General features: G+C 43.9%; 1 protein-coding gene across 2 annotated transcripts in view; it reads left to right on the top strand.

Moving 5' to 3' along the window:
* ANOS1 (anosmin 1) overlaps window positions 1-14,707 on the top strand; it is a 209,473-nt gene that overhangs the window by 27,557 nt on the left and 167,209 nt on the right. For both annotated transcript variants that reach the window (XR_015158983.1, XM_086387829.1), the window contains exon 2: window positions 9,773-9,820. Coding sequence is in view for 1 of the 2 variants with exons in the window: in XM_086387829.1 (XP_086243955.1) it covers window positions 9,773-9,820 (48 nt within the window). In the remaining variant the exon portion in view is untranslated. The remainder of the gene's footprint in view (window positions 1-9,772; window positions 9,821-14,707) is intronic.

The raw sequence follows: 14,707 nt of genomic DNA, 5'->3' as shown, positions 1-14,707 counted from the left end.
TTTTCATATTCTCATGCTGAATCTCTAGGACGCTGAATCTCTTCTCTACAGGAAGCAAACTGCTAAGTCGCTTCAGTCGTGTCTGACTCTGGGATCCCATAGACGACAGCCCAGCAGGCTCCCCCGTCCCTGGGATTCTCCAGGCAAGAACACTGGAGTGGGTTGCCATTTCCTTCTCCAATGCATGAAAGTGAAAAGTGAAAGTGAAGTCGCTCAGTCGTGTCCAACTCTTCTCGACCCCATGGACGGCAGCCTACCAGGCTCCTCCGTCCATTGGATTTTCCAGGCAAGAGTACTGGAGTGGGGTGCCATAGGATGCAAACTAGTAAAGCCATTTTCTGAAGTCTCGACCTAGTGAAGATGAACAGTTTGTTCATCTCTATTTCCTTCTTTTCGGTTCCTCATGACCTAATGATTAAAGTGTAATTTCTTTTATGACTCCCTATTCCATTCATTTATTATTCAGCCAGTATTCTTTAAGATCATGAGGAAGCCAGTGGTGAGGGGGGGATACAGACACATTTTGTATTTGAGGAACTCATAGGCAGCGGGGTCGGGGGGGTGAGGTGGTGATGATCATTAAGGAAAAACAATACAAATACGTTTATACTTGACCACCATTTAGAGTGCTTTGGAACAGAAGTGCAGGGAGGCCAGGGCATGTGCCGCTGGGGAGCTGTCGTAATCAGGGAGTCCGGCATCAGGGAGGGCTTCCTGGAAGAAGTGGCATGGAAGTTGCCTTGGGGAGCGGACAAGTCCCGGATGGGAGAACAGCACTTACAGAGGTTCTCATTCCTGGACAGGCTGCCAGGTGTCAGGAAATGAAGCAGAGAGCGTGCCCAGACCCTGGGTTCCAGTGGTGGGGGCCACAGGGGAGGGCTGGGTGTTTGAGGGGGTAGGTTTGTGTGGTCCGATAGTGTTTTCCTGTAGAATTCAGTTCACTGTGAGATAATTGTCGAATGTAGAGGGAAATTTATGGGGAGGGGTTAATGAAAAGGTTGCTTGTTTACTGAGGATGTGAAAGTGAAGTGAAGTCACTCAGTCGTGTCCAACTCTTAGCGACCACGTGGACTGCAGTCTACCAGGCTCCTCCGTCCATGGGATTTTCCAGGCAAGAGTACTGGAGTGGGTTGCCGTTGCCTTCTCTGTTACTGAGGATAATTCATAACAAAAGAACTTGTACCGTAAACAACAAATATAAACATTGAGCTTTTTTTTTTCTCTTCTCTTTAAGTAGATTTTGTTTTAGAGCTTCTTAGCTTCACAAAGGGAGAAGGAAATGGTAACCCACTACAGTGTTCTTGCCTGGAGAATCCCCGGGACTGGGGAGCCGGGTGGGCTGCTGTCTATGGGGTCGCACAGAGTCGGACACGACTGAAGCAACTTAGCAGCAGCAGCAGCAGCTTCACAAAAAAATTGAGCAGAAAATACCAAGAGTTCCCATACACCCCATGGCCACATATATGCACAGCCTCACTTGTTACCAACATCCCACCCTAGTGGTACATCTGCTATGCTAAGGAACCGCCACTGACGCATCGTCATCACCCCAGGTCCACAGTTTTCATCAGGGCTCATCTTGTGCATCCCGTGAGTTTTGGACAAATGCATAATGGCATGTGTCCACCATGACAGTGTCACACAGAGTTGGTTCATTGCCCTAAAAATCCTCTGTAGTCTACCTGTTCATCCCTCCCTCCCCGCAACGCCTGGCCACCACTGATCCGTTTACTGTCTCCATAGCTTTGCCTTTACTAGAACGTCACAGAGCTGGAATCATACAATGCGTAGCCTTTTCAGATTGTCTTCTTTCACTTAGCAATATGCATTTAAGTTTCCTGAGACATATTTAGAATGGATGTATAGTTGTGATGGTCACTAGCAAAGACTCATTAAAAAAAAAAGTACTTTGAGGGACTTTGCTGGTGGTCCGATGGCCAAGACTCTGCGCTCCCAATGCAAGTGTCCTGGGATGGATCCCCGGTCAGGGAAGTAGTTTAAACATGGGCCACAATTAAAAAGAGTTTGCATGCTGCAATTAAAGATCTGCTTGCTGTAACTAAGAATGGCTGCAGCCAAATGAATAAAAATAAATGTTTAAAAAAATTTTTTTAATACTTTGAGCCATGAAAATGTCTAATCCCAATCGAAGTCTCTGAACACCCCTCTTAGCTGCTGTTGAATATACGAGAAACTTGTGAGTATATCGACAATACAAAGGAATATCCTTGCAACGATGAATGAAATCAAGTATTTTATTTCTTAATTCCAAGGTCACAGAAAAATATTCTGGATTAAAAGGAAATTCCTAAATTTCAATCCATGCCCTCTTTTTAAAAACCCTCCATTTACCATAAAAAGAAAATCGATTGAGTCACAGCTAATGATATTGGGGTTTCAAAGGGCTGATTTGTTAAGCTTCAGTCTGTCATGGGTTCTCTGGAATGGTTTCAGGTCAGATGTTCCGTCTTGCTGTTGGGCACTCATTCAGTGTCACGTTCCTGAAACTGCACCCTGGTTAGTCCTTATGGGTTATGCCACAACATCACCTCCAAAACAAGGGGGATCTGTTCTAATTCTCTTTTTTCTCGGCAAATGACTGTATTGAGATAGCTAGTTTTCATCTGTCTTTATCCTTCCCTTGTGGGTCGTCTTTGAGTGAAGTGTTTTCTTTACTTGAAGCTTTTGAAGAATTATTATTTTTTTTCTTGAAGGGAAAAATCAAAAGGCTGGAAATGAAGCGACTTTGAAAATATCATTGAAATAGTGTCTGGGTGCAGCTGACTGAACTTACACAAACTCTTTGAAAGTTGGACTGACTGGCATTCATGTTTGATCCCGTTAAACCAATAAAATACAGGATGTAATCTTTCTATAATTACCAAAGTCCCACTGTCTGATGCTACCTGGAGGTTAAAGTGATGATTCTAGAGGCAAATATCTTTCATGCCTAATGTACTTTGGCCTTTATTTTTGCTGGCTTTCAGCCAGAGTGAGACTTTATTGGAGATACTGTATTTTATTTTTTGTTGTCAAGTGGCTTAACTGCTGAAGGCTATTGTAATCCGGCTAAAAACTTCCCCCCGGGCGGGATGTTGAAATGCTCAGGGGTTTTATATTTGTCCATTGCTCCTCTGCTCAGAGAGCATTCCAGGTAAGCTGCATAGGTGGATGGTGGGGAGTTCTTGCACACCTGGCCCAAACACAGGGGCCGGAGCTAATCGGGGATTTACAGACATCCGCCATGCCATTAGGCAGGGTTCTTAGAAGTTCTTTGTACAGATAAATTGTGTGGAAGATGCTGATTGATAAAACCAAAAGCATAGGGCAGCTGCAAAACCTTGTCATGGGCGGGCTTGGTGGGGGGTGATTGCTTTAAAGAAAACAGGAAACTCAAAACCCCAAAAGGAAATAGAGACACTTTGGGTAGGAAAATGTGTGTGTGTGTGTGTGTGTGTGTAGAAAATTTCTACGTGGAGAAAACTCCATGAGTAAATTCAAAAGTCAAACAATGTACTGGAAATCTTTTACTTAAAGCAGTAAATAACAGGCAAATTATGACTAAGTCTAATTGGTCCTAATAGCTGCTACAGTATCTAAGAAGAGGCTGGACTCTCCAAAATAGAAATGCTCAAATGCAGAGACAGTTCTCCGTAGAGGAAATACAAATGGCCAATAAAAGGCAATTAAAGCAATTGCCCTCTCATCACATTGGCCAATGTTGGAAAATTGCTACCGCTCAGAGAAGAGCTGACTCACTGGAAAAGACCCTGATGCTGGGAAAGATTGAGGGCAGGAGGAGAAGGGGACGACGGAGGATGAGATGGTTGGATGGCATCACCAACTCAACAGACGTGAGTTTGAGTAAGCTCCAGCAGTTGGTCATAGACAGGGAGGCCTGGTGTGCTGCAGTCCATGGGGTCGCAAAGAGTCAGACACGACTGAACTGAACTGAACTGAAGGGAAGAAAATACGGTACTTCCCACCCCAACCCGACCCATCTCAGTACCCCAAACCCCCTCACCTCTGAGCCTCACTAATAAGAGGCTCCAGTTAGCATGGGGTGCGTGTTGTACACGGGAGCTGGGAGGTTGAAAGTCCAGGATGACTGTTCCAGTCCTCAGAACAAAAATAATGGCAAACATAGTAAAATTTATAATCACAATCGTCTTTGTTGTTTTTTTAAACATCTAACTCTGTGCCACCCATTTTGCTAAACACTTTACGTGGATTATCTTTTTAATCTTCCCCAGCAAGCTATGACATCCTATCTTTTGTAATAAAAAAAGTTAACGATTATAATCGTAATAAACCTTTCATGCCTGCTTGCTGTGGCCCCCAATATTTCTTTCTAAGGACAGCTTTTCATTTTTTATGATTAATGGGAGATTTGGCCTCAAATGAAAGCGCTTCGGTGGAGGAAATGCGTTGGTATTAAATCCCAGGAAAATGTCAATGACAGATGGGCTCAGAGGCTGTCGGGATAGGGTGTGCAGGCCAACGGGACCTGCGGCAATGTGTGTCTCAGCCTGGGGCTGGCAGTCGTGTTTGCGTTTGCCAGGCGGCTGAAGGCACCCTTCCCTGGTTTCGTCTGTTGTTGAGATTTGACCATTTTACCTGCAAAGCGAACAGAAGGATTCTAACCAAGATGTGCCATGAATGGATCTTCTCACAGCTCTAATTTTTGTTGTTATTATTTTTTTAACCCTCTGATATATACTAAGTGAAAAGTGTTCTTTCCAGTAATTTGTAACCTGCTCCGCTTCCTGCGTGTTCACCCCATCTCCTCTGCTATTCCCTGCTCCAGCCGCGCCACCTGATCTGATATTCTCCGAGCTTACAATGTTGGGAACTCTCTGGTCCGATTCCTACTCTCCTTGTGGTTTACACACCTGGAGATTTCATTCACAGCCCGCTCTCAGCCTCTGTCTGTCTCCCTCGCTTTTCTTTACCACGGCACTCGTAGCTGAGTTTCACCACTGGTTGCAGAATGTGTGTCTGTGTATATATATATATATTATTTGCCCTCTTTGACTCCGAGTGCCTTCAGTGTCAAATGGGCAGAGGAAGCTTGTGTGGTCCGTGGATTGATCATGTAGGTGACTATGACAGATAACCAGAGCAAATGCTTGTACTGTCTCAATCATGATATTTATCGATAATACTCAGGTCAGTAGCATATGACCCCGCTGGTAATATTTTTGTCAGCCCATCAATGGGGGCAGGGAGCAGTTGCCATGACTGCTTCTGAAGCTCTGGGCACCCTTGCAATTGGCCTAAGAAGCTGGTCCAGTTGCCAGTGTGAAGATTTCAAGTGGAGTGGAAACAGGAAGCCCTGTCTCCAGGACCACACTCCCATTGAGGAGCTTAAGACTCAGATCAGGGGAAAGAGATCCCAGAGCAGGAGGGTGTGTGAGGCATCTCTCAAGAGCAGAGGCAGAGCTGTAGAGGGCCTGCCCGTGTGTCCAGGGGAAGGAAGACCTGGAGGGGAAGCTGGTGGAAGCCGGTCCCAGGTCAGGGATCCCAGGGCAAGGGGCAGGACATGCTGACCTGACTCAGGAAGGCAGAAGGTCCTCAGACCACACTGTTGTTGTCATGGAGTCGCTCAGTCGTGTCCGACTCTTTACAACCCCACGGACTGTAGCCCCGCCAGGCTCTTCCATCCACAGGATTTTCCAGGCAAGAATACGGGACTGGGTTGCCATCCCCTTCTCCAGGGGATATTCCTGACCTAGGGATTGAACCCAGGTCTTCCGCATTGTAGGCAGATTCTTCATCAGCTGAGCCACAAGGGAAGCCCAAGAATACTGGAGTGGGTAGCCTTTCCCGTCTCCAGGGGATCTTCCCAACCCAGGGTCTCCTGCACTGGCAGGAAGATTCTTGTCTATCTGAGCCACCAGGGAAGCCCCCCTCAGACCATGACCCTGCTGAAGGAGGTGGTCAAGATCTGGCCTTGACCTAGTCTCCAAGGTTGGGAGTCCATTCGCTTTAGCCCTGTGTCTCTTTGGAAGGAACCTCACTGGTTCCCATCTCTGGGGTGTGAGCGCGGGGCACTCAAGTTGGGGTCAGGCTGTGGTCTGGCCAGACCTGGTCCTTGGAAGTCCCAGCAGGACCCAACCCCACATGGGACAGGCCACAGAAACCCTCCCAGACAGGACGACGAGGAGAGAAGTTCTCCGGATGCCCCAGACCCTGCCCCCAGCGTTGCCATAACAGCATACTTCTCAGCGTTTGGCCCCGGCTTCTTGCTGCTGTTGTTAACCCTCTTTATGGGCCTCTCAGGCGGCTCAGTGGAAAGGAACCCATCTGTTAATGCTGGAGATGCAGGTTCGATCCCTGTATCTCCAGCAAGATGTCCTGGAGATGGGAATGGCTACCCCACTCCAGTATTCTTGCCTGGGAAATCTCACGGACAGAGGAGCCTGGTGGGCTACAGTCCCAGGGCTCGCAAAGACTCAGACATGACTGAGACATGTCTGAACACAGCACACCCTGCTTGTGACCCATACCTTGGTCTGCCTAAAGCCCTTGTGAATTTTGTCTCCAGTTTTTATGAAAACCATGATGGCCTCTTTCTTGAACACATTATTGCCAGTAATTAAACCATGTCCACTGTTTGTCCAGCTTTGGCCCCCACCCACTCTATTAAATTCTTATTTCTCTGATACCAATCCTACAGAAGACCATGCCTGACCTCAGTCCAGGCTGTTCATACACAGCTCCAGCCCTTATTGATGGACAGGTAGGTATTGATAATGTAGGGAGATATCAGTGGGCACCACTGAGGTTGGGTGCAGCTCAGCGAGGGGGTAAGGAGGTTAATACCAGATTATCTAAAATTGTTAGGGGCATTCAGCAAATTTGGGGGAGTTAAGCTTGTAAAGGAGACTTGAGTTAGTGTGACGGAGACACTTAATGGGGAAAGCTTTCCTGCAGGACTGAGATCTTTTAGCCAAATGATTTTTAGATAGAAGAGGGGAATTTCTAATCCTAAACAGTTGAGATCTACCCTGTGATTTTGAGAATCCTGCATTAGGAAGATATGTTATTGTGAATGGAAGAGCAGATATCCATACAATAGGATATGACGTAAAATAAGAATGAATGAAGTATTGATGTATGTGACAGTACGGATGAAGCAAAAAGACCGCTGTTCACTTGCTAAAGCTGTGTCCAACTGTTCGCGACTTCATGGACTGTAGTACGCTAAGCTTCTCTGTCCTTTACTGTTTCTCCTGGAGCTTGCTCAAACTCACGTTCATTGAGTCGGTGATGCCATCTCATCCTCTGTCGCCCTCTTCTCCTTCTGCCTTCAATCTTTCCCAGTATCAGGGTCTTTTCTAATGAGTCGGCTCTTTGCATCAAGTATCAGAGCTTCAGCTTCAGCATAAGTCCTTCCAGTGAATATTCACGATGGATTTCCTTTAGGATGGACTGGTTTGATCTCTTTGCTGTCCAAGGGACTCTCAAGAGCATAATGTAAAACAAGATGAAGCGAAATAATCCAGACACAGAAGACTACGTATGCTCTGATTCCATTTACATGAAGTGTCCAGGGTAAGGAAATTTCTAGAGAAAGAATGTATGTTAGTGGTTGTCAGAGTCTGAGGAGAGGGACTGCAAAACGGACAGCTTTGTGTCAGAGGTGATGAAAAAGTCCAACAATGAGTGATGATGGTGGCACTGCCTTTCTACTAAAAACCACTGAATTATACAGTTTAAATGAGTGATTTTTGGATATGTGAAGTATATATCAGTAAATTTGTAATACGAATATTTTTTAAAAGGTATATTATTGGTTCAATGTTCTTTTGAGTGCAAACAAAGGTGATACTATTCTATTCACTATGACATTCTTAAAATTAAAAGTTTAGGCATTCAGCCATAGGTAATGGGCTACTTTAATCTCGTAGCCACTTTGAGCTTCAGAGAACAGGAGGTCAGAGCATCTTAATTACCAGGTGACCATTTCCATTAGCTCTCCCAACCTATCCCAACCTAGCACAGTCTGATGTAAAGTATCACAATCCAACCAAAATTTTAGTCATGTACGATGACAAGTTTCAAACAGAAATTCAGAATCCAGGGATAATAAATCATAGTCCTACAGAACTGTAATTCGGTAAGATACATGCAGCCCTATATTCATGGTGTCACTATTTACAACAGCCAAGATATGGAAGTAGTGTAAATATCCGTCAACAGATGAGTAGGTAAAGAAACTTATATATACAATAAAATACTAGTCAGCCACAGAAAACAATGAGATAATGCCATTGGCAGCAACACGGACGGATGCAGAGATTATCATACCAAGTGAAATAAGTCAGACAGAGAAAGATCAGTAGCATATGATGTCACTTACGTGTAGAATCTAAAATACGACCCAAGTGAACTTATCTATGAAGCGGAAAGAGACTCATAGACATACAGCACAGGCTGATGGTTGTCAAGGGGGTGGGGTGGTGGAGAGGGGCGAATTGGGAGTTTGGGGTTAGCAGGTGGAAACACACACACATATATAGAATGAATAGACAAGGTTCTACTTTAGAGTGGCAATGGAGAAGGCAATGGCACCCCAATCAGGTGCTCTTGCCTGGAAAATCCCATGGGTGGAGGAGCCTGGTGGGCTGCAGTCCATGGGGTCTCGAAGAGTCGGACACGACTGAGCGACTTCACTTTCACTTTCACTGTAGAGTGCAGGGAACTGTACTCAATCAGCTCAGTTCAGTCGCTCAGTCATGTCCGACTCTTTGTAACCCCATGGACTGCAGCACGCCAGGCCTCCCTGTCCATCACCAACTCCCAGAGTTTACTCAAACTCGTGTCCATTGAGTCGGTGATGCCATCCGACCATCTCATCCTCTGTTGTCCCCTTCTCCTCCTGCCTTCAATCTTTCCCAGCATCAGGGTCTTTTCAAAGGAGTCAGATTTTTGCATCAGGTGGCCAAAGGATTGGAGTTTCATCTTCAGCATCAGTCCTCATTCACTCAATATCCTCTGATAAACCATAATGGAAAAGAATATGAAAAAATGTGTGTATATATATGTGTATATATGTATGTGTGTGTGTATAACAAAGTCACTCAGTACAGCAGAAATTAACACATTACAAATCAGCTATACTTCAATAAAATCAATTTGAATTTGAATAAATCCTAGTCCTGGCATTTGGTATGTTTGAGTGCTTTGTGCGTATCCCCTCACTTAGTTATACCACTGACCACATGCAAGAGCTAATGTCTTTATGCTTTACAGATGGATGAACTGAGGGACAGACATAGTAAGTCCCTTGTCCAGAGTCACACATGGAGAGAAGGGGGAAAGAGAGAGAGAGAGATAGATTGAGAGAGAGAGAGAGAGAGAGAGAGAGAAAGTTTTCCCCATGGGATCTGACTTCCAGGCTCAAACTCTTTTTACTGATTAGTTGAAATTGAAAAGCCTCCAGTAAGACACCTCTGCGGGTCATTTTCCTGCTGGTCTGTATTTCATCACTCAGCACACCCCTGAGAGATGGCTCACACACTTTTCCTTCCCAAAACAGCTTGAAATTGTTCATTATTTTATAAGTATTTATATCATGCAGTCAAGGGCAAAACACGATTTCCATTAGAAACCCACTTTTCTGTTTTAGAAAGAAAGATGTAGCAGGGTGGCAGGTTGGTCTTTCATTAGGGCGGATATTTTAAAATTATATTAATGCACGCAGGTGTATGTAGTTTTCAAATAGAAAAGTATCTAATGAGTCAATGCTTCTTTTTTCGTTTTGCAGAACAATGGTTCCCTGGTTTGGTGCCAGAATCACAAGCAATGTTCAAAGGTATGTTCCCTACAACTGTATCAGTGTTTTTTTTTTAATTAATTTTGGAATAAGTGTAGAGTCACAGGAAGCCACAAAGGTAGTAAGAGAGAAATCACATGTACTGTTCACCCTCTTTCCACCAATGTTTATACCTTATATATTCATAGCACAGTATTACAAGCAGAAAATCATCATTGGTACAAGGGATGTATTAATATAGTTTTGTAAGGTTTTTATCACATGTATAGGTTCCGTTAATGTAGTCACTGCTTCAATCAAGATTATCAGTATTTCTATATATTACCTTATTTGTCTCTCCATTCTATAGTTATTTTAGTCAAAAATGTTTTTAAGAAGAAAACATCTTCTGATTCCACCAGAGGACTTAATGCATTCGACTTACAGCTCAGTTATTTTGTATGTGTTTACTTTGTGGGCAGGAACTGCTCATTAAGTAATTCGATTCTTTAACTAAGCAGTCTCTTTTCTATTTCTGAGTATTTCTTATTGCACACCCATATTCTAAATTTCACATTATTCTCATTCATATGTTTGATGGCGTAAATTTCTCAGTCTCAAAACATCATAAGCTATAAGAATCTGTATGTGTGTGTATATATGTAGTATACATGTAGGTATATGCTTCAGCTCTAGTCTGAAAGTTGGCTTTATATTCAGATAGTATAAGTGAATACAGTTGAAACCTGCTATACATACTGGAGTGCTTTGCGATTGTAGTAGAGTTTGCTGAATTTTCTTTCGTGGGTGCTACTATTAGACTGAAAATTGAAGCATTCTTTTATTTTACAGTCAAAATTGTATAATCGTGTGAATGTGAAATAATTTGGTGAAAGCAAGCTTTGCTTATCTCTGACTCTCGAGATTCTGGGCCTAAATGGAATGTCTGGTTTATGATCCTTTTCCTTTTTATATAGTATCGTAAACATTGGCCGTCATAAGACATTTTCTGGTATTTGTTATATTAATTGTTCTTCAACTAGTGTTGAATTTGTTTATGTCGTCACTACAGAAAAAGATTGTGGGTGTGTGTGTATAAGAATATATGGCTACGTGACTAAATTTCATAAGTAGTTTTTTTTTCCAGTTTTGTTGGTTGGGTATTCAGTTCAGTTCAGTTGCTCAGTCGTGTCCAACTCTTTGCCACCCCATGGACTGCAGCACACCAGGCCTCCCTGTCCATCACCAACTCATGGAGTTCACCCAAACTCATGTGCATTGAGTCAGTAATGCCATCCAACCATCTCATCCTCTGTTGTCCCCTTCTCCTCCTGCCCCCAGTCCCTCCCAGAATCAGGGTCTTTTCCAATGAGTCAACTCTTCGCATCAGGTGGCCAAAGTATTGGAGTTTCAGCCTCAGCATCAGTCCTTCCAATGAACACCCAGGACTGGTCTCCTTTAGGATGGACTGATTGGATCTCCTTGCAGTCCAAGGGAATCTCAAGAGTCTTCTCCAACACCACAGTTCAAAAGCATCAATTCTTTGGCGCTCAGCTTTCTTCACAGTCCAACTCTCATGTCCATACATGACCACTGGAAAAACCATAGCCTTGACTAGACGGACCTTTGTTGGCAAAGTATTATCTCAGCTTTTTAATATGCTATCTAGGTTGGTCATAACTTGCCTTCACATGATGGTAATTTTTTTGTATCTGTATTATTTATACTTAGCACCCCCTTTATCCTTACCCCATCAAGAAATTAATTTTTCTATACATTTAAAATTTGAATGGGAGAGATTCATTTGAACTGCTTCTAAAATACCCTAATTAAAGAATATTGCAACTCTGGGGAATACAGATCGTTGAACCATATTTCATAATTGAATGATCAAGGCTGACATGAGAGACTGAATTTCACAAGAACAGAAATCAATTCCTTTTGCCTGAAAGCAAAAATGAATCAATAAGTCACGGCTAACTGCAACAGAACCTTTGGAATATATTACAAAGCTGACATAAATTTCAGGGTTGTCTTTAGTCTGAATCCATGGGGATGAACCTTACATGTTAATCAAAGTTTATCTCCTTTGGATATTATCCTCACTGAGTACATTCGCAGATAATTTGCATTTCTTTTCAGACTTTGAAGCACTGTGTAAGCTTTTCCTCTTGATCTTCTGGTTAATGAAGTGAAGGGTAAGCGATGATAACTCCATTTTACACGTGGGGAAAATCAAGCACATACGTATTGGATAATGGCCCTGAAATAACTCAGCAAATCGGGTGTGGTGGTTGTTCAGTCACTAAGTCGTGCCTGATTCTTTGTTATCCGACGGACGGTGGCCAGCCAGGATTCTCTGTCCATTGGACTTCCGAGGCAAGCAAATCAATAGAGGCAACTCAAGTTGGGAATGCTGCCTCCATTGTGGTCTTGAATAAAGATCTACAACTTTAAAAACCGTTTTGAACAAATATTGGGACAGAAGAGTTAAAAAAAAAAACCCCACCAAGTCAAAAAGTTATGCAGATGAGATAACTGAATGTATGTTAAAAGATAGAGTTTACATAATATTTCATAGAAAGTTGTTGTTCAGCGGCTAAGTTGTGTCCGACTCTTTGCGACCCCACGGACTACAGCACACCAGGTTTCCCTGTCCTTCACTATCTCCCCAACTTTACTCAAACTCATGTCCATTGAGTCAGTGATGCCATCCAACCATCTCATCCTCTGTCGTCCCCTTCTTCCTGCCCTCAATCTTTGCCAGCATCAGAGTCATTTCAAATTTTACACATTTCAAATGAGTTGACTCTTCACATCAGGTGAACAAAGCATTGGAGCTTCAGCTTCAGCATCAGTCCTTCCAGTGAATATTCAGGACTGATCTTCTTTAGGATGGACTGGTTGGATCTCCTTGCAGTCCAAGGGACCCTCAAGAGTCTTCTCCAGCACCACAGTTTCAAAGCATCAATTCTTTGGTGCTCAGACTTCTTTATGGTCCAACTCTCGCATCCACAGATGACTACTGGAAACACCATAGCTTTGTCTATACAGACCTTTGTTGGCAAAGGGACGTCTCTACTTTTTATAGAAAGTACACAGTTTCTAATTAGTTCTGGTTGCATCTGCAAAGTTGGTCACCATCAAGATCTTTCCAGAACATGGGTTCTTCCTCTCATCCAGTTGCCAGCCTTGTCCAGTCTGCCAGCATCTCTCATCTGGATCAGTCCACGAGCATGCTCTCTGGGCTCCCAGATTCTCCTGTGTGCATGCGGGTGCTGGAAAGACCCTTTCCACGTGTAATCTGAATCATGCTGCCATTTGCCTCACGCCCTTTAATATCTAAGCATCTCCTTCAGTGTAAACACTTTCTCATCTGCCTGTGGTCTCTCTCCACTTCCTCCTGTGTTGAACACCCTTCAATGAGTCTTTTCCTTCCTCCCAGACATCTCCCAATGACGCCCAGCTCACCACGCACCACCGCCTCCCTCGCCACCCCTCATTCACATCTCAGCACAAATGCCGCCTCCTCAGCCTTGCCCTCCTGTATCATCTCCCACACCTTTACAGTGTCCTCAGCCATGTTACACCCTTGCCGTTTTATATACCTATTTCTTTGTCTCTGCGATTCTGTCTCCTTCACCAGAAAATAAGCTTCAGGCAGCCATTGATTGTGTTCCGCTTTGTTCATTGTGGTATCTTGAAGCCTAGAAACGTGTTTGGGTACAGAGTTGTTGCTTACCGAGCATTTGTGTTTTGTGTTTTTTTTTTTCAACTTTTTATTTAGTATTGGGGTACAGCTGATTAATCACAAACAATGTTGTGATAGTCTCAGGTGAACAGTGAAGGGACTCAGTCATACATATACATGTATCCATTCTCCCGCAAACTCCCCTCCCACCCAGGCTGCCACATGACACTGAGCAGAGCTCCCTGTGCTGTCCAGCAGGTCCTTGCTGGTTCTCCATGTTAGATACAGCAGTGTGTCCATGTCCATCCCAAACTCCCTGACAATCCCTTCCCCCATCCTTCCCCCCGGTGACCATAAGCTTATTACAGAGGACTGAACAGAGTTCCCTGTGCTATACATTAGTTCCTTGCTGGTGATCCATTTTAAATATAACAGAGTACATGTCTATCCCAAACTCACTGATTATTGTCTCCCTGGCAACTGTAAGTGTGTTTTCTAGGTCTGTTGGTCTCTTTCTGTTTTGTAAGTCGTTCGTGTGTATCATGTCTTTGTAGATTCCACATATCAGGTAGGTCATACTGCATTTCCCCCTCTCCATCTGACTTGGGTTCACTTAGCGTGACAATCTCTAGGCCCATAGATGTTGGTGCAGATGGCGAGATTTCATTCTTTGTAACGGCGAGTAATACCCCGTTGTATATATGCACCACAGCTGCTACAGCCTTTCTTCTGTTGGTGTACGTTTGAGCTGTTTCCATGTCTTTGCTGTTGTGGACAGTGCTGCAGTGAATACTGGGGTGCATGTATCCTCCTGGGTCAGGTTTTTCTCTGGATGTGTGCCCAGGAGTGGGATTTCAGGGTCATGTGCGTATGCTAAGTTGCTTCAGTCGTGTCTCACTCTTTGCAACTCCGTGGACTGTAGCCCACCAGGCTCCTCCGTCCATGGCATTTTCCAGGCAGGAATACTGGAGTGGGGTGCCATTTCATTCTCCAAGGGGGCAGGGCCATAGCTCTATTTTTAGTTTTTTAAGGACCCTCCATACTGTTCTCCATAGTGGCTGTACCAATTTACATCCTCACCAACAGTGCAGGAGGATTCCCTTCTCCCTACACCTTCTTCATCATTTATTGTTTGTGGATATTTTTTATGATAGCCATTCTGGCTGGTGCTCATTAAGTATTTGTGAATTATCCATGAATGAAATGTATACATTACATTTTCTTCCTCCTCCAAAGTACATCCTTACTGTACTACC

Source organism: Bos grunniens, chromosome X (genome assembly GCF_055505025.1).
Source record: "Bos grunniens cultivar Pamir isolate PY7600 chromosome X, Bosgru_T2T1.0, whole genome shotgun sequence".
Taxonomy (NCBI): domain Eukaryota; kingdom Metazoa; phylum Chordata; class Mammalia; order Artiodactyla; family Bovidae; genus Bos; species Bos grunniens.
Note: the sequence above shows the minus strand (reverse complement) of the source record. Positions and strands in the feature narration are given on the sequence as shown.